This window comes from Haliotis rufescens, unplaced genomic scaffold (assembly GCF_023055435.1).
Source record: "Haliotis rufescens isolate VD_foot unplaced genomic scaffold, xgHalRufe1.0.p SCAF_6, whole genome shotgun sequence".
NCBI classification, from domain to species: Eukaryota; Metazoa; Mollusca; class Gastropoda; order Lepetellida; family Haliotidae; genus Haliotis; species Haliotis rufescens.
In genome coordinates this window covers 40622784-40643367 of record NW_025964334.1, presented here as the reverse complement: position 1 = coordinate 40643367, position 20584 = coordinate 40622784, and the positions used below count along the sequence as shown (strand labels likewise).

The 20584-nt window shown below is 37.1% G+C and overlaps 2 protein-coding genes across 7 annotated transcripts in view; both read right to left on the bottom strand.

The window, feature by feature from the left end:
* The window catches only part of LOC124115558 (prolyl 3-hydroxylase 1-like), an 84062-nt gene extending 65497 nt beyond the window's left edge, over positions 1–18565 (bottom strand). For 3 of the 5 annotated variants that reach the window (XM_048386590.1, XM_048386592.1, XM_048386594.1), the window contains exons 1-2: positions 17891–18426; positions 6055–6207 (exon numbers count right to left, since the gene is read on the bottom strand). In XM_048386590.1, coding sequence (XP_048242547.1) covers positions 6055–6207; positions 17891–18376 — 639 coding nt within the window. In that variant the 5' untranslated portion in view covers positions 18377–18426. Of the gene's footprint in view, positions 1–6054; positions 6208–17890 lie in introns of all 5 variants that reach the window. The other 2 variants (XM_048386593.1, XM_048386591.1) reach the window with 2 other exon arrangements.
* Positions 18566–18973: 408 nt separating this feature from the next.
* LOC124115562 lies at positions 18974–20369 on the bottom strand. Of its 2 annotated transcripts, XM_046476596.2 has the most exons (3): positions 20259–20369; positions 19474–19523; positions 18974–19364 (listed from the first exon to the last, which is right to left on the bottom strand). In XM_046476596.2, the coding sequence occupies exons 1-3, from the start codon at positions 20291–20293 to the stop codon at positions 19150–19152; spliced, it is 300 nt and encodes a 99-aa protein (XP_046332552.1). In that variant the 5' UTR covers positions 20294–20369; the 3' UTR covers positions 18974–19149. The 2 variants fall into 2 exon arrangements, with proteins under 2 accessions (XP_046332552.1, XP_046332553.1); XM_046476597.2 differs by lacking the exon at positions 20259–20369 and having other exon boundaries at positions 19474–20228.
* Between the last annotated feature and the right edge of the window lie 215 nt (positions 20370–20584).

Genomic DNA, 20584 nt, shown 5'->3' with positions numbered 1-20584 from the left:
CGATGTCTTTAATGCCAAAATAAATGCATAAGAAATCTTTGTCACAGCTCATAACCAAGCACTATGCATCCATGAAGTTCCATATTTTTAATATAGATCGCTTTTTCATGCTTAAAAGGTTCAGAATAACATGATTTAACCCAAACCTTTCGTCAAAGTCTGAAAATGATCATACACGAGGACAGTACAGCTGTAATTTGATTGGCTGCCTTAGGTCACATGCTTAAATTTGACCAATCACGAACCTTGTAGCAGATAATGTCAGTGAAACAATATAAGTTTTTTTAATGTATATATACTGACATGGCAGTCTGTTATTCATATGAAGCTTTGAAAACAGAGGTATTTCCTCATGTTAGTGAGCGGACAGCCACTATGATCGGGAAATGGCTGATGACAGATACTATTGTATTTCTTTTTAAAATAATGTTCGACTACGTAAACAAATGAAAATAAAGAAAGAAATAGGTAAGTGGATTTTATGAAATCTTATATTTGCCGAAAATTGTTAAATTTTCGCTTCATTAGTCCTTAATCTGGACATTAGGAATGTTTTAGCTTACATAATTTATATTTAAAATGAACTTTATTAAGTTGTTAATGAATTATTTAAATAATGTAATACACATAACTTTCATATTTATAATCAATAGGATTAATTAGACCTTTCAAATAGTGTATAGCCAAACATGTAGTAGCAAAGATATTTTACAAGCAGATAATTTCCTTGATAAATGTTGGCTTCACCTATCACACAAGAGTCTCTGGGAACTTGGTGTCACAGCAGTAATCTTCTGGTTGGCTGGTGTTGAAAGAGCTAAATGTCGTCCATGCTGCCAAAATAGCAGCATCTTTCATGCATTTCCACCCATGACATGAATATTGTTATATTGCCATTTGTGCACAAGCTGAGTGTCAGGGATATGATTAAATGTTCTTGAAAACTTTTGTTTTAAACTGGCCTATCTTACTTTTTTAAATGAGTTTGAAATCCGTAAACCAAATATTAAAGAAATGTTGCCCAGGATAGAGTAGGCAGTCAGCACTGACAGCACGCCTCGAAATTACTAGTGCAGTCATGCCTGCAGATGTTTTCTTTACATGTGTTCAAATTGATCCATCCAAACTCTCTAACAGCAACACATTGACTTTTTATCATATATACAACAGTGCGTCTTTCCAATCAGCTGATCTAGTATTGACATAGGCAACACTTTGCACATGGTCACTTATCAGCTCCATATTGCTGTGGGTTGTTGTAGACAGGATCCTGTGGGGGTGGGGTGAGTTTGCATGTCATGACAGCTTCCTGTTTGGGAAGAGGGTGTACGGAGTTACACTGACACACATACACATACACATACACATACAAGAATGTCAGTTACATGTACTTCCAGCCGGAAATTATTCATGTCACTTTCATGTACATTTCTGTCACCAGCTGATACCATGTTCCTCTCTCAGTTTAAGGCTCCATTTCACCTGAATGTTGAACAGCCATGTTTAAACATGTTAAAACAAAACAAATGAAAAAATTATGTTCCTCAAGGTCTTCATACACAGCTGTTGCTGTTGCTTAGATAAAGCACCATTAAAATGTGCTTTGATTAATTACATGCATTGAGAGACCTAAAAGAACACCTGTAATTCATTATTTCTGGGAGTGGAAGAGTGGGTTTCCCGAACACTCATCTAGAGGAACAGTCCCATGTAACTAGTATCCTCCACATGCTCCAAGCATGTCCATGCGAGATGAACTGTTTAAAATGCCCTACCTTGCCCATCATAACGATCATGTCCAAAGCTATAAAATACAGCACTATTTCTAAGCAAGAGCTGAAAGAAGGAGTAACTTTGTATGTATTGTAGATTTCAGATTGGAGCAATTTGTTCATTCAAATAAAAGAAACCTTTTATAAAATTTAATCTGCCATAGACTCCACTTGTCTGATCTTTCAAAGACAGGTATTTTGAAGTTATCCAAACACTAAAACAAAACTAAAGATCATCAAATCACATTTTCATATCAGGTACAGTTAGACATGTTACAGGGATGGTTATATAAGCTAGCACCATGAAAAGCAAAGTGAAATGTGAGGTTACAAGACAATGAAAATCTCATAATTATTTTTTTATGCCAGGTGACTGTATATCACAAACGGAAAGTCTTGCTCAGTCTCAGCTGAAATCCTGAGAATACATGTCACTGAGAAATAAAAACACATGAAACCAGAAAAAGTACTTCATAGCCAGGCTGTGTGAAATTCTAACTCATTATTACTCCTCCAACAAAACACATTAAACAATACATTCAGCATCAATCACATGCCACACCTTACACAACAAACCACTGACAAATAACCTCACAGAGACATTACACAGTTTGGGAAACCTCTTGAGAAACCAGGAACTTCTGTACAAAATTATAAAGGTTAAAAAAACATTCACTTGGGCAAAAACTGCCACCTCCAATAAAATCAGTGCAGCTTGAAAGCATTGTGTGAGCAAAAAATCTTAACCAGAGCCACAATTCCTGGTGAATAAACAAGAAATCTACATGCAATAGACCAGGCTTCTCAGCCACCTCTAGCTCTGCTCATTCTGTGATTGACACTTTGTGAATACAACAAAGGAGTGCTCACAAGAGGGTTCTGAAGCAATTGTAAACCAATCTGGGAGTACAGTACAAAGTGAAAAAACCCAATTATTCTGAAAGTGTACTACTTGCACAATTTCTATATCTTACTACTTTGATTAATTTGTCCGGGAAATCTGTATGATGATGTTAGAAATGTCTAATCTTTAACTGAACTCAAGCATCCATACATGTCTCTTTCTTCCCTTACACAGGTACAATGTATCATAAATAAAAGCATGAGTCATCAGAGGATGACAAATCCCCAAAGTAAAAATGACAAAAATTTGAAAGAACAAATCATCTGACTGTTACTTAAAGTCCAACTTGATGAGAGAATTTCTATCTAATCTGTCATTCCATATACAAAAGTAGTTATTGAGCTATCAAAACAATACCATGTAATCATGGTAATAGGGAATCAGAAATTTGTGTTTCTATGTCAGGTACACACCACTATGAACAAAGTCAAACCAAACTTGTTGCCATGGAAACAGAAAAATATAAATTCTAAACACCCCTAAGTAGCAACCTGGTCTTTGTGTGTGCGCAGTTTCAAGAAAGAATACCTATCAGTATTAGAGATATGGCCCGGACAAACACACCACTATGAACAGAGTCAAAGTCAAACTTGTTGCTATGGAAACAGGAAAAATGAACATTTCTTAAACTCCAAAATAGCAAAAGGCATCACTTCAGCCCTTGAATAATACATGAACCATGTTTGGATGAAAAATGTTGAATAGCTTTTAAGTTTAAATGTTGAATAGCTTTTAAGTTCTGCTCCAGAAAAGACACCTACCCCCGTTTCAGCTTGATCAAACTTGTTTTTATGGGAACAGGGAAAAATCAAATTTTGAAAAATTCCTAAATAGCAAAAGGCACCACTTCAGCCCTTGTTTGATACATGTACCAGGTTTGGATGAATAATGTTGAATAGCTTTTTAGTTTTCAGGTTGTGTTCCGGACACGACTCCTATCCCCACCCTTTTGAGACTAAGTCCAAATCGTTTCCATGGAACTCAAGATCAATACAAATGCCAAAAATCTGCAAATAGTAAAAGGACCACTTCAGGATCTGCTTGATATATCTGCCAAGTTTTGTTGAAACATATTGAACGTTTTTTTGAGTTGTGCTCCGGAGATGAAATCTGCACCCTTATGAGACTAAGTAGAAATTGTTTCCATGGAAATTGAATAAAGCGAAAATGACAAAAATCTGTAAAAAACAAAAGGCACCACTTCAGGATCTGCTTGATATATCTGCCAAGTTTTGTTGAAGCATAGTGAACGTTTTTTTTAGTTGTGCTCCGGAGATGAAATCTGCACCCTTATGAGACTAAGTAGAAATTGTTTCCATGGAAATTGAAAAAAGCGAAAATGACAAAAATCTGTAAATAGCAAAAGGCACCACTTCAGGACCTGTTTGATATATCTATAACAGTTTTACAGTTACACTCCGGAAATGATTACAGACCAACGGACGGACTGACGGATGGACAGACAGATAAGGTGTCCACTATATCCCCCTGCACTATAAACTGGTTCACAGAAGTAGAAAAAAACATCAGTCATCAAAAGGAAACACAATAGTCCTACACGACAAACACAAAAGCATCATATGAAGGTCCCCATTACCCAGTGGGCCTGGTGTTGACCTGTGTATTACTGAAAGGTACTCCCACATTGAGGCAGCATGTCTCAGTCTGTAACTGGCATCAGTTACACCTTGTGTCAACACAATCTTTTTGACCACCTTGTTCATTTTACAATCTTGCATATTCAACCATCATCCCTAGTGTTAATAGCTGTCGCTCATTGTAAAGACAGTTTCTAGCTGAAATATGAACATGTGGACTATATATAGAGAATTACCAAGAAGCTACGCGGAAATATGTATTAGCTGTGACATTGTCCCTAGTGAATGAACAGTAGCTTCTGGCTCGGGCCTAACAGCATTCATGAGGGACAGATAATCTGTAATTCAGTGTTTCAAGTAGTTTATTATTTTGGACTCATCTAAGATAGAAACAGCAGAAAAATAGTGCCACAGCACTGCAGCTCACTTGGATATGTAGTTAACAGCTTAACATGTCAACAAAGACAGTATATTAATTTCCATAATGATTATGGACGATAGATGACTCATCACATGTCACATAGCCAATCTAGTAGGCATCTCTCATCATGCTCATGATAAGAGTTGAGGACATTCTGAGGAAGGAACTGGGCATGACACAGGTTTCAGCATGCTGGGTTTGAAGGCTTCTGCCTCCTGATCAGAAAGCTTTACTGAAATTCTTATTCGAACCTCGATACAATTCAGGTGCCGTCATATCATTGTCAGCAAGTGTATCGTCTTGTATCGATACAGAAAAAAATGTATCGTGTATCACATCGTCATAGTTAACCTCACGATGCAGCGGTGCACCGATGTATCAATTCCCCCCCACAAACCAGTGAAGTTGAAGCTTCACAGGTCAAGTAGTTTCTGAGAAGAGGTTTACAGATGACACCGCTGATAAATGCTGGACAACCAAACCATGACATTAGCTCATGTAACTTTCAGTAAGGTGAGCTAAAAATCTGAAAACCTGGTTTTACACGAAAGCACTTTCACACAAATCGTACCTGTAGGCCATTCAAATACTGACTTTTCTCAATACAGTGATCCCTCACTACAATGTTACCTTTGGGGTGCAAAATAAGCGATGAGTATTACATATTATCGGACTATTTACTGAGGTTGAGTTGGAGAAGGTAAAAACAGTACATGCTTGGCCTACCTAACATGATCAGCACCACTATAACCTCACCTCGCATGTTGCATATCAGAGTTTGAAACAAGATTAGATTATACTCTAGTCCTAGCCCTATAATAACCTGTACACTAGCTTGATAATGCCTTTCCAAACAATCTGATTTGTGCAAAAATAAGTCCTTATCAACATAACAGTAATTGGCTTCTTCTCCTGATAGTCCCTACAAACCTCTTCCTCCAATACAGTAATCTGTCATACCTGCATTCATATTTCTTTAAATATTTCCCTGGCCCTGGGACTTCAACCTCTTCATCACATAGCATTACACTGTTCATAAGCTTGCTACCATTTCTGCAACTGAGGCCCAGTGTATTGAAGGAAAAGTTTATTAAACTCTGATTTGTAAATGCTGGAAATGCTTGGGATTGTAAGCCCTCAAGAAAAGAGCCTTGGGATTAAGACTTACTATCTCTTGCCTCTCTTATCTATAGTTTTACAATCCCAAGCATAACCTCTGAGTCATGTGTTATCCTGCACATGTTGATCTGCAGACTGGGAGCAGTAGCATAATGAGGGTGTGAGCTGGATGTCACAGGATGTGCATCATAGAGGAGCACCAGATGTCATTGAGCTCTCTGTTATTGCCTGTATTTCTACCTTGTATGGCCTGAGTTCCAGATCAAGGAAGTCGTTCTCGTGGATGCCAGCCTTATCCTTATAGTAGCGGATGTTGCTTATCATGTCCTCATGGTCAGGGTTGACCAGGTAAAATGTGTAGGCAGCAGATGCGGCATCCTTGAGGCGATCCAACTGAAAAATATCCACTCAGTTTAGGAAGATATCAAGTCAAAGACAAAGAGGCAGCCCAGTACATGGCTTTTATTATTTGCTGGTCAATAGATACCAAAAATAGTGGAAAGATAATTTGTCATTTTAAACCTTGACAAATCTTTCACTAAGTACAGTTTTTGTTCACAACCTTAGTTGTAACCACTGACATCCAAATACCAAATTACACAATACTTTGTGTAGCCTGAAGATTGTAAATAAATAAATTGTACTTGAACCAAAATAGTGGGTTTTTTTCCAATTGTTGGCACATGCCTAACAAATAATGTTTTTCCTATTTTGTGGTTTCCACAAAACCTGGGCTGTACATTATTAACTTAATGGCAGACATAAGACATTTCCATCTGACATTTTGGTAACCGATGAAAATACACTTTAAGCTCCCTGCTTACTCTAATCATGCCGAAGTCCAATATTCTAAAGAAAACTAACCTTTACAAAATAACAAGCATTTACTAGCAGTCAGGGCAATAGGAAATCTCTGCTCCAAAAATTTAATATCAAAGTTTATTTATTTCATTGACAGTAAAATTGGCAATAATTGGAGTAGATCAGGAACTAGAACAATATGCAACCACATTGCTGTTCCACACACTATAATACACAATGACTTTTCAAAGAACATGAAGTATGTCACTTTGTTATACCACCTGTTCATAAATGGAAATGAGAAAGGAAGAATTCACTTCCATAAGCTTTTAGCACTTTGTGAACCTATGGCTTCGTCAACTCTGAGAATGTAGCAGTAGCTTTTGACCATGCACACATACTTCATAGACTTCTTGCTGACAAGTGAAACATGCTGTTAGTGATTAAAACAATGTGTGTATCACAACATGCTAAGAATTTGCATCGGTTGTGCAACTGCCTATATTCTGCTATTTTTGCTTTTTGAAACATGGTTTATTGGAGGTCAAGCAAAACCTGCATCTCGTTACAACAGTCCAATTATAAAGAGGTTGAATGTGTGTTCATGTGAACTACCAATTGTATGTACAAATGAGGTCAAACAGAAATAACATACAAGGCCCTTCCACAGAAGCCCAGAAGAATAATGTTGATCTTTTTCATGCAAATATGATGTAGTCAGAAGTTGGGCATAATGTTCACTAACCTTGCTAATGGCATAATATTCGCAACAAGAAGACACTGAGTAGACTCTTCACACGTTTACAGACTGTGCAAATAATGTTTCATTCTACTTGAACAAACTTTGCATTATTTCAGCAAACTTGAATCGAGTATCACTTGTTCTTACAACTTTAGAAAGAAATTAGTAGTCTCTGACAAGTGAGTGAGTGAGTGAGTGAGTAAGGTTTTACGCCGCTTTTAGCAATATTCCAGCAATATCATGGCGGGGGACACCAGAAATGGGCTTCACACATTGTACCCATGTCGGCAATCGAACCCGGGTCTTCGGCGTGACGAGCGAACGCTTTAACCACTAGGCTACCCGACCGCCCCAGTCTCTGACAAGAGTAGAGTGGCTAGATTCATATAAAATATTAATAACAGTCGTGCTTAATATCAGTTTACTTTCTCTTTATTTAATTTTAACATAATTCTTTTTGTGGTTTCAATATACTTCAGTTTCACTACATCAAGACTAGAAATAAATGTAAATAAAACAAGAAGACAGTCATTGATTTCCTCCACAATTTGAAATATGTGCAACAATTATAACATTATATTAATATCACACATATCTCATTATATTAAAAGAAGGTGATCCTAAAGCTTGTGACAATAACTTACTTTATGATTGATTACTAAACCGAATGATTCCCTCTATTCTTCGAATGCTTTTGATACCTTCCAGGGAAATGAATTAGTTATGATAATAGACAAAACTTTTCATTTGATAGCAATGTCACATACAGTAGAACATGGATATAACGAACTACAAGGGACCAGAGAAATCAGTTTGTTATATTCGTTGTTCGTTATACACGTTTTGCTCGGAAACGTCCGCCATCTTGGATAAGACAAACACAGATTTTCCAAAGACAGACAATGACAGACATAATATTTTACAGACAATATTACATGTACAGGTAAGATTAACACAATGCAAATTTAACAAGGTTGATCCGTCACCGCCTATTGTATTGATTTGCCACCATTGTGTTGATTCGCCGCTGATTGCGTACAGCCAATTGTCAGTGACACTTGACACTGAGTGAGATTTCTCAGTTCGCTATACACTTCACTAATTTGTGATAGATGGGCTTGTCAGTGATCAGATAGCAGTTCGCTGTATCCGTTAATTTCGCTGTAGAGAGTTTGTTATGTACGCAAATTTTATTTGATATTATATAGGAGATCAATCGGGGACTTTTTAACAGTTCGTTGTATCCGTTTGTTCGCTATATCCGTGTTCAATATATCCGTGTTCTACTGTATAACATTTTTAAAACTCTAAATTATCATTCAGCAAAACAGGAAGAATTAAGCAATTACTGTATTGATGTATAATGGTATAATGCAAACCTGCTCGACCATCCAAGACATTCAACTTTTAAAACAGGCAGGGTCGATAGTCTGGCTGATTATCTCTTTTGTAGCTTATTTAATAAACTAAAGCATATTTACTTATATCGTGAGTGGCATATAGGTATAGCACAAAATAGTTATTGCAAGTAGATCAATTATGCATGATCAGCTGATGATACCTGCCAGTGGTATCAAATTTGGCCGATAAGCTCATTGCCGATTGGTATTCTACATCCAATAATGTGCACAAGAAGAAATTCTTTTCCCCTGACACAACATTCCTGCATACAGCATGTACAGTCGAACCCTGTTACCTCAAAGGAACCTTTATCTTGAAAGTACTGATACCTCGACCCCGTCCTGACCATCTCACTATATAAATACATAAAAATTTGCCTGCAAACACGAATTTGAGATAAAAAGACTTATCCCAGGGTACCATTCTGTATTCTGATTTTGGTTAGGGTACATTTCTGCATACCGAAAAGTACCTGGGGTACATATGTGTAGTATCTGAGTGGACAACAACCCCTTCAGGGCTATAACTGACTCAGTTTCTTGGTCATGTAGGCAGATCAGCAGATATATTGGCAACATACAGTTATGTGTGATCATGATAAAAGCATAGTAACAGAAATCAAGTGGCAGTGTCTTCTGACATAAGGTCAAAGTCAGGCATATTGATGCTATAGGGGGCATTGTCAGCAAGGATACTACAGATATGTACCCCAGGTACTTTTCTGTATACTGAAATGTACCCTAGGTAAAATCAGAATACAAAACGGTTGCCTCAGATGAGTCCATTCCGCAGTGAGCTTAACCGATTCTTTCACTCTTTGACTCTGAACATTGAAGATTTTCTTCAGTTTCTGGATTATAACAGTGATACTGTTGTACGAGATGCATTCCAGCATGCTATATAAAATAGAACAAACACACTGACATACGTACAGTACTCCAATCTTTTGCAATGCACAGTGTTATCCAGCACACACTAGTAAGGCGACATTTTTTTTATTTCTTGGTTTATAGATGCCCTGCTCTTTCAAAGTCCGAATGTTAAAAAAACATAAAAATGAAAATTACCCTTTTTTATTACTGCCGATCTTTTCGTCAAAAAGTTCCTTGTCGAGCGTAAAGCAAAGGAAGTCACTCTGATATTTCTCACTGGGATCCTTCTCTAATACCATCAAAGCTTGTCAACACAAAGTGCAGTGGTGACCAGTTTAACTCTTTCAACACTGTTGGCCGGTACACCAGCCAAGAAGCCACAAGTAACCAGACACCGCAGAGTAGACCGTCCAAGTCACGTCAAAATAGTTTATAATTCTATTAACCTACTTGTCATATTATTCATTTATTAAATCTATCACATTTCACAATGTCTGAAATACTTATTCCACTTGATTTTATCATTTTTTATCAATAGATTAAAAAATTATTTACTATTTCCCGCAATGTTATTGAAAATACAATTCTCAGACACACTTTGACAACGGGTCCTCATCGAACATGTCAAACAGCAAAATAACGTTTCAATCAAATCTTTAAATATATTATATAAAGCAATAAAACCAACAAAAATATATCTTAAACTTGCCAAACTGACATCTTAGTTATTATTTCCATGTTTTCTTGAGATCGCGTGGACTGTAAGTCAAATGACATCTCGGCTTTCGTCGCCTTGATTTCTTGGCTCGGACAGGATGTCTTTAATGCCAAAATATATGCATAAGAAATCTTTGTCACAGCTCGTAACCTAGCACCATGCATCCATGAAGTTCCATATTTTTAATATAGATCTCAATTTCATACTTAAAACATTCAGAATAACGTGATTTAACCCAAACCTTTCATCAGAGTCTGAGAATGATCATACACATGGACAGTGCAGTTGCTGTGATTAGAATAGATTGGCTGCCTTAGGTCACATGCTTAAATTTGACCAATCACAAACCTTGTAGCAGATTATGTCAGTGAAAAAATGTATACTGACATGGCAGCCTGTTATTCATATGAAGCTTCAAAAACAGAGGTATTGAGCGGACAGTCACTATCATCAGGAAATGGCTGATGACAGATATTATTTGTAATTCTTTTTAAAATAATGTTCGACTAAGGAAAAATAAAAAAGAAATAGGTATTTGGGTTTTATGAAATCTTATATTTGCCGAAAATTGTTAAATTTTCGCTTCATTGGTCCTTAATCTGGACGTAAGGAATGTTTTTAGCTTAGACTATTTTTATCTAAAATAAACTTTATTAAGTTGTTAATGAATTATTTAAATAATGTATTACACATAACTTTCATATATATAAACAATAAGATTAATTAGACCTTTCAAATAGTGTATAGCCAAACATGTAGTTGCAAAGATGTTTTACAAGCAGATAATTTCCTTTATAAATGTTGGCTTCATCTATCACACAAGAGTCTCTGGGAACTTGGTGTCACAGCAGTAATCTTCTGGTTGGCTGGTGTTGAATAGCAGCATCTTTCATGCAATTCCACCCATGACATGAATATTGTTATATTGCCATTTGTGCACAAGCTGAGTGCCAGGGATATGATAAAATGTTTTTGAAAAATTTAGTTGTTTTAATTTTGTTACTCCAGAATATTTTTATTATACCTACCTAACTTTTTAGGACAAAATTCAGGTAAAAAATCTTTAAATTTTTTTTTTAAATTGGCCTATCCCACTTTTAAAATGAGTTTGAAATCCGTAAACCATGAAATAAAAAAAATGTTGCCTAATCAGGTCAAAGGGATCTACAGCATGAACCTGGTTTGGTTTTGGGGTCAGGAATATGGACCCATCCCCTTCCTAGGGTACCGGGTACAGTCCAATTATTCTGATTTTGGCTAGGGTACATTTCTGTATACTGAAACATATCTAGGGTACATATATATAGAAACCGTGCCTATGACTCCTTCAGCCAGATATACCATCAGCCTTCAAACTCATCTCTTGTCCACTTGTCAGGTTACAATACCCCTAAACCACAATTGACCTGTGACCACTTACACTTTTTTTAAATTACAGCCATCAAAATCTAACACCCTTTTCAATAAACACTGTAACAGTGTATAGAAGAAATATGACAGAAGTGGAAAGTTTGAACCAAGCCCTTCGTCCTTTTGTCTAGGCAGCAACAAGCATGCAACACAGCAGGGGTCACACCCTGCCCGAATCAGCATGATCAAGTGGTCAGATCCTGGGCATCTGGTGGAAATGGCATTTTGGCTGTACAGGAAAGTCAGTAATCTCTCTTGCAAGACTAAAGTAAAATGAATTTCAGCATATACAGTGTTGGGGATAATTTTGTTCTTCAAAACATATTTGACAATTTTGTCATGCGATCAGTGCTAGTTAAGTCGGTTTTGTCAATCTTGTAGTTTAATCATGTTGATCATCAATTCATGCACCACTTTTTTTTAGATGGGCACAGAAATTTGGCATTTCTTCCACCTTCATATCTTTAGAGTGAGCCAAGTTATCAGACGATAAGACATTACAGATCCTTGTGTCATAGTTGAATTCTTCTGGAATAATATATTTGAACAGAGCGTAAAGAAGAGACAGTGGGTGAGTTGTGTTTAATTTAACACTGCTTTGAACAGTATTCCAATAATATCACGACGTGTTAGCTTAACGTGGGAACAAAGCTAGAAATGATGCAGGTCTGCGACGTTTACCACTTCGATGAAACCCACGAGCATGGGTATGGTGCTGGCACGACCAGAAACATAATGGGGGCAAACCGGGATTCGAAATCACAATCTTAGGTTTCTGGTGTGCTCAAGGGATGCAACTGGGCCACCCGTGGCCCCAGTAAAGAAGAACAAACAATAGATGCTTATGGGATCATTCAATATGTAAAGTTTCTCAAGAAAACAATGATCAATCAAAGGGACAGTATGTCAACCATTCTGAAGCATTGTTTGTAAATAGCCTATACCCCCCAAAGCTTACTCGATTCTGCTCACATTACTCTGCGAGAGAAGTTTCTGCTCCAGTGACCACTGTGCAGGCTTATCGTGTGACCAGACTTTTATCTTGTTTGTAAACAAACTCACTTATTCTGGCACAGACAGGTCTAATGCAAACTTTTCTCAATGAAAACATATTATTATCTAAATGTGTAGACTCAAAATGAAACAGATGAAAAACACATGAATGGACTATCTGAGATGTGACAATGTGACAGAGGTACTAGACTGGCAGCATGGAACTCTGAGTAAGAGGGTAAGGGGGTAAGAGATTGGCTTCATACGACCGAAGCATACTTATATTGTAATCTTGGCTTCGATAAATACTGGTTTCTAATCTAATCAAACTGGCAATTGGTATCTTATGCCTCTTCCATAAGAAAAACACACATTTTTCTCTTCAATTTGTCTCTAAAAAAATCATGACTGAAACGAGTTTACTCTGAACACCATTTGTGTTGTCAGCATAGCTGTGCAGAGCTCTATTATTTTGGATTGAGAATTGAATAAGGCATGAACTATAGGTGTAGCATCACACTCGAAAAATATTTCTTGCATGATTTAAAAACACACAGAACCAGCAACATACTGCCCCATTAATGACTGATCACGAGGGAACAAGATATGGGACTGTTAACTGAGTTATTTCCCTCCTTTGTCCCTCCTACTGACCAATCAAATTCCACCTCTCATATCACTTGCATTTGCTTCAAACAAAATGGCTGTGTCCAGTCAAGACGATCTATCGATAATCAAAATCTATATTATTATAAAACATGTCTTACTTTGAGAAGTGCATCAAATGACGTGATCACCTTGATTAACATGATTAAAAACATTAAGAGATTTGGAAAATATCTGTTGACACAGTGAAGACGGTACACATCTTTTGCAAATCCTGCAATCGACCGAAATGTGCACAGCAGTTTACAAACCAATGGTCGATTTTGTTACGCCATTTTGATTGGACTATGCATAGACTCGCTTGTCCAGCCTAAATATAACTCCTAATTCCAGCCTGGTTTGGCAAGGGTGGAAACTGGACTTTTATAGTCAGTTAACTCCCTTGCCTCGGGAAGCTGGTGCTCCAGTTGCATGTTACTTTTTATTTTGTAGATATATATTTTTAAATAAGGAAACTTTATTTGTGGGACTATATGTTAAGTCTCCTTATTCAGCTGCATGAGTTGATTTGCTGGTTGAGGCAACTGTGCATGACGAGACTGGGATAGTGTGCAAGGACATATGTGAACAGTGGAAACAGACTTTGACTCAATGCCTGAACAATTATTGGTTACCGCATGATCTGTGAAGATTTTGATATTACAAAGGGTGCATGATAATTCATTTCTTCCAACATGAACAGAATGGTGGAGGCGTGTCTGATCCTGTTACTGGAAAATACTGCTGATGTTCGGAGGGGGAAAAGAGTAGAGATTCCTGCAGTGAAATCAGGTTCTGATTGTGTGGAAGATAAGGTGACTGAGACTGATTGGGACTCCAATTCTGTAATTCATACCTTGATATCTATCTATCCTGTGTACAGACCGATAACATTCAAAATATACATGTGTGTGGCAGCTTTGAGACCATGAAATAAAACCCTGTTTTTCCATTGCATGGTTATTGTAAACTTCTATCAGACACAAATTGAATATAGAAAACGTTTGATATATGTAATCTATTTGTTTACTCTTTCCAAGTAGGTTGTCATTTAAACAATAACTTGTAAACAAGGAAGGGTAATTAAGATGATTTTCCAGAGAGTCTTTTTGCCCCAAAACATATCATTCTCATTTAAACTAAGTTTAATATACAGTTAGCATGGTTAGAGTCTTCCATGTCCCCCATGGTATATTCTCTTTGTGGCCCTCATGGTTCATTCTCCCTGCAGTGTTTTATTGTACGATAAACATGTGCTATCTAAGTTGACCAATCAGACTTGACACTATCTGAAACATTCAAGACAAACAACTTGTGTGACCAGTTGAGAAACAGGAACAAGCCATAATGTCTAATTTTTCATATCTGCTGCTATGGTAAGACACTTGTTAAATGTAACAAACTAATATTAAAAAAACAAACTAATTTAAAGGGACACTGATCTAAAGCAATTCCCCGGGAATGGATGTTGCCTTTGTTATTGTTTTTTCCACTTGAGTTCCCGGATGATACGCAACGCAACTGAGTGTGACAAAAGACTGGGCTACCGTCTGCAAGGACAGCTAAATACACTTGGGGGCAATATTTGTTTTACTCATTTTTGAACACTGATTGGTTAACCATGATCTATAAAGATTTCGACAAAGGGCCCATGTTAATTAATTTCTTTAGCCTAGACAAACAGACAAAAAGAATGGCATAGCTCATCGGATGTCGTCATTTGGAAATACCCCTGATTTTTATAGTTTAATGATGAAAAAAAAGTATCCATGCAGTGAAAGTATTTTCGGATTTCTGACTGCGTTGATAATACGATTATTACTCCCTTGTCATCCCTTGTACTGTCATCCACGTTTTCTGGTATAACCCTACACGTGTGTATTTGTCATTCACTTGATGCTCAGTCAATGAATTTATTACAGGTACAATTAGTGGTAGCACCACTCAGAACACCTGACAAAGGTTCCCATTTGGCATTTATTTTGTATGGGGTAATTATTCAATCTAAATCCAGATTTGAAGTGAGGTGAAATGTGTGTTATGTAATATGCACATGGCAGCCCAGCAAGAGATGAATGATCAGTTGATTTACCTTTTTGTAAATCAACGGATCGTTCGTAGTCATCAAAGGATTAAAAGAAAATACATTGATTGATTAATCACTGTTATCTTGCACAGTGGATATGTCAAAAGTGAGTGTTTACATGTCTAGGTTTACTAAAACAAAGGAAATACTCTCATATCATGGCGCGAAGTGCCAATGTAAAAACAACATACTTCGTTCAAAGGGTTAACCGATAACACGTTGATTGATTGCTTATCGTTATCCAACTCAATGGATTTTTTAGGAACCGTGGACGTTATGAAAATAGTTGTCACATGGGCTTTCTCAGCCGACCTTTGAGACTTAACACCCATGTGAAACACCTGAAACAATCTTAGTGATCAGTTGAAAAACGAACACGGGTTATAATATCCTGAAACGATATATATATTTTAAAATATTTGATTGTTACAGATACAATAAGTTTCTTTGTACAGCTGCAGACTTGTGGGATATTGTTCCTTTGTGTGGATATTCATGGATTCATTCCTCGAACAAGGAAGCTGCCTAAAATTATACACATAAATTTGGAAGGTATTTGCATTTTGTTTGTCGTCATTTGCTGTAGCATTGGACAGATTCATTCTTGTTCCTCTACGTCTTGGTTGGGAAGTTCTTCAATGCGCGATAGACGTTGTTTTCACAAATCTTTTCCTTTGTAACCGTGCATATATTAGTCAATTTGTAAAATGTGATTCTCTCAGGCAATTTATAAAATGTGTTAACGATCACAATAGATTATTATGTAGGATTAGAAGCCAAACAATATGGAAATGTACTTTTCATCATAACATTTTCAGTCTCTTGGTGATGATTTTAAATATAAAAATGTTTGGAATTCGTTGTCATAATACAGATGGACATACTTTTCAGTCAATTTGAATATTGAGGCGTTTAATAAATTTCCTAAGTGAAAATTTTGTACGTTTTGACTGTAAAAATATAAACATGACAAAATAAGCAATGCTCAGGAGAAATATTTACTTTGTGTTGCAAGTCAAAATAGTGTAAACGAAAATAGCACAATTACCAAGCAAGTGACTTTTCAAAACTTCGTCACCATGACCAATGCTACCCACAAAGTTACCTACATTTCCTTATTATTTCCAAAACTGTATTTCATTTTGTTGATCAATGTGACCATACGCCCTTATACTATCAATAAAAGTGACAAATGCGCTTGCGAATTGCGCAGCACAGGTCGCGAACTAGTCTAGGTTTCTGCTATATCATCCGGGTACTCACGGGAAAAAAACAATAACAAAGGCAAAAACCAGTCCTGGGGAATTGCTTTAGATCAGTGCCCCTTTAAATTAGTTTGGTTTTTTAATATTAGTTTGTTACATTGAACAAGTGTCTTACCATAGCAACAGATTTACAGGACACACAGATACATTAATAACTCCTCAAACACGACAAGTGCCTAATATTACGCAATCCGTATTCGACGTAATAAGCGCCCCGCTCTAATAAGCGCCCACGGCGATATTTGCTAATATATTGGCTAGTGAACAATCCCAATTAGCACCCTTCTGATTGATCAATGTACACAAGACCTATTTGTTCGTGTATAATACGCACTCGTGTGTTATACGCACCTTAATTATGGGCAATTAAATTCTGGAATATATATCTGTCGTGTAGGATACGCACATACTTTTCTTTTGTATCATTTCAGGCTGTCAGCATAAACTACGAAATGTACAATCTTTCAACTCTGTTTCTTTTCTCACCAAAATTATATTCTAATAAGAGCCCCCTATTTCTAATTTTGAGAGCGCCCTGGGCGCTTATTATGTCGAATACGGTATATCTTTTATCAGTTGTAATTGCGATACATGCTTTTTATTTTCATTCATTTGTTGTGGCACTTAACAGAACCACTCAAATTTCTTTAAGTAATCTTGGTAGATTTTCTTCTATGCAAGACAATCAATTGTTACAACATAACCTTTTGTTTATATAGGTGATAACACACATTAGAATAAGCAAGGCTATTAGGTGTGTTACGAGTCAAAAAAGTGTAAACTTTGTGTCAACACCACTGATGTGAATCCACGAAAGCCTACATTTCATTATTAATTCCACGACAAAGATCATATCATTTTTCTTCATCAATGTTTCCAAATTACTTTACTTCTTGTTCTTGCCCTGACAGCATGAAAACAAACATCACCAGTGATGGTAAGGAAATCTGTGTAAACCAATATTGTTGGATTACACTAGTGTAGTGGCCCACCCTTCATAATAGAGTAGTACTATTATCCAAATTTTGTAACAATATTGCAAACCTGTGTCTTTCTAGCCCTAGCTGCATCATAAACATGATAAACATCTCTAGTGACAAGAAATGGGGAGATATCCAAAGAAATATAGAAATGTATAATTACCTGAAACCAACAAAACTGCAAGTATTCGTATGGTTTCCTCTTCTGGAATGTAGAGAATATCCTATCCCGTGGGTCTGGGTAGATTCTGTCACCGAACTTATGCCTTTTGCATCTTCTTATACAATCGGAATTTTCTATTATTCTCTCAAACACAGAAAATTCCACCATTTCTGGGGTCACTTCTCGAATCGTTGTACTCTTTTTGCACTGAATCCGACAGTCGATAACAGTATCTTTATAAAACGTGTAATCTTTAATTGCGTCTTCCAAGGAACTCGCACACAAGAACCACGTCTGGTCATTGTAGGCATCAACACCCGTGGAGTACAGAGTAGCAAAAGTTTTCTTTGGTTTGATATACACAGTTTTCTCTGTCGCTAGGATGAATGGCAAAAATATCAAAAAAATGATTTTCCTTGCCATACTTATGTTGCAGCTGGGACGACGCTCCTTCCCCGATGCGTACGTGACACGAAGGGATGCCATTTTGGAAACTTCCCGCAACTTCACCGTCTAACCGGTGAACAGTCACGTGTGTTTCCACCGAATAAAGGATCCTCCAAGACTTAGCTGCAAGTCTGTTGTGGTGTGAGTTTGTATACTATATTGCGCTACTCTTCGGCATATCGGCCTCGTAGGATACATGGGTAATTTGTTTGGAGTTTTTTTGGTTTTTTTTGGGTTGTTGTTTTGGGGTTTTTTTTGGGGGGGTTGCTTTTGGAATTGCAATTCCAGTGTGTGTGTCTGAGTGGGATATCATGTTAAACTGTAGAATGTCAATTATATAAATCATCTCAATGGGATGAGGATAACCCAACCTTATGCATACCTGTTGTGCACCCTGCCGTTTCACAAGATGCTCTTCATTTCTGTTCAGTGGTATTCGTGTGGGTTTCCAATCATAACAATCAAAGTTACTGCGATTAAAATACACAGCGGTTCAATTTTCAATCGTTTGCTTTGAATGTGCACCGATTTCTCTGGCGAAAACGGCTACAATGTGTAGGGCGAAAACGGCACCTCTAATTTTAATAACGATAACAGCGATTTTTAATATATATGGTTTATTTACATTGTATTTGATGTATTTACATGTTATTGGATGTATGTGATGTATTCACATGGTATTTCCTGTTTTCACAGATAAGTACATATGTTCATATATACAGTTCTTCAGTTTTGTCGGCATGTCCATCGTCATCTTCATCGTATTCACAATATTGGCCCATGTACAACCGAACATTGTGAGAGTACTTGGCTCAGGGGGAGGTCTCCATCTTTGTATCGTCGCCATATGTCAAAAATCTCCTCTTGACGAGATGTGGAAGATTTGCGCACATACGCCCTGGGTCGTCCCTCCGAATGAGTCTTGACTGTAGAGGCAACAGACTGGCCTCTCTGAACAGCTCCTGGACCAATCTGTAGATCCCCAGGGACTGCTCACCCACCTTGTTATTGATACGTCTGTGCCAACCTAAAACGTGAGAAAACAGAAATTTTAATGTATAGTAAAAACATTTTTATTGTTTAATATAGTTTATTTTTATTGTGTGTATTTGTATTTGAACTATTTGTATTATTACCTTCCACAAAGTTGTTCGTCCTGACAGCTATGTTGAACACAGACCAGGATCTGGGAGAGAAGGTGGGATGAGCAATCCACATAGCAACAAGCTACATTGTGAGAACGTAATGAGTGACATGCACATAACGATGTCAGATACCACAAGGAACAAATTATTATAACACCGGCGCATGGGATCTCCCAAAGTTTTTGTTACTATTTCTAGAATTTGTACCAGCTGCTATTTCCCAAAGAATGCCGAGTATCAAACAAAAGCTGTATTGTATGGTAAACAATTCTGAAATTAATGGAACTCGGAAATTGCTAAAGGGTGTGGCATCACCATATTAACTACGAGCGATATAACATAGGAACCGCGAGGAACCGGTATTGGTTTCTAAGTCAACGTGGCATGTTTCCTGTACACGTTGATAAAAAAGAGCCCTCTTTTACCTGACCCTTACTACTCCCACACAACAAGAAGATATACTCTCTAAAGTAATTTGGCAGGACTGACTGTAATTTTCCCCACTTATCTACTCCAATCCATAGATGTTTGATTGACACGTTTTAATAGTTAAAAATATAAGTGTGCAATATTGCAAATCATATTGCCCCATATCACGGACTTAATTCCGGGCCAACATACACAGAACATTCTGGGGTAAACTCGGGAAATCGTAAGCGGAATAAATGTTGAAATTGATAGAATATTAATAATTTATAGAATATTCAATATATGTCTACTTCCGTTATTTATGAATCAGGCTACAAATCTCGCCGACGACGCATCATACTACTTACAGATGTACGATGTCCGTATTTATAACCAAACACATACAGTATGTCACAACTGGTATCCCCAATGTCTCTTTTCCTGTCACCGACAAGATCGAGTTATGACCCACCGTGGTGTATTACATTTACGCTCGGCGTTAATTACACTATTTAACTAAAAGACACGCTGAAGCTCGGATTGTAGTCCCCGCCACTTAAAATATTCATTGCAAAGAAAGAAATATCCATTTTCTTAGCGATATACATCGTCTTTGATTTTTTATCACGTGTTTACAATCCAACCGAGGAACTGCGGGCGACAATACGTGTGCCAAACTTGAAAACCTTAATCC

Excerpts from the sequence above, each read along its gene's own strand:
- LOC124115562 (XM_046476596.2), bottom strand. The coding sequence starts at position 20,293 with ATGTGTTTGGTTATAAATACGGACATCGTACATCT. Across the intron at positions 19,524-20,258 it reads AATACGGACATCGTACATCT|ATCCTGGTCTGTGTTCAACA; the intron begins GTAAGTAGTATG and ends CTTCTCTCCCAG. Across the intron at positions 19,365-19,473 it reads GACGAACAACTTTGTGGAAG|GTTGGCACAGACGTATCAAT; the intron begins GTAATAATACAA and ends CTCACGTTTTAG.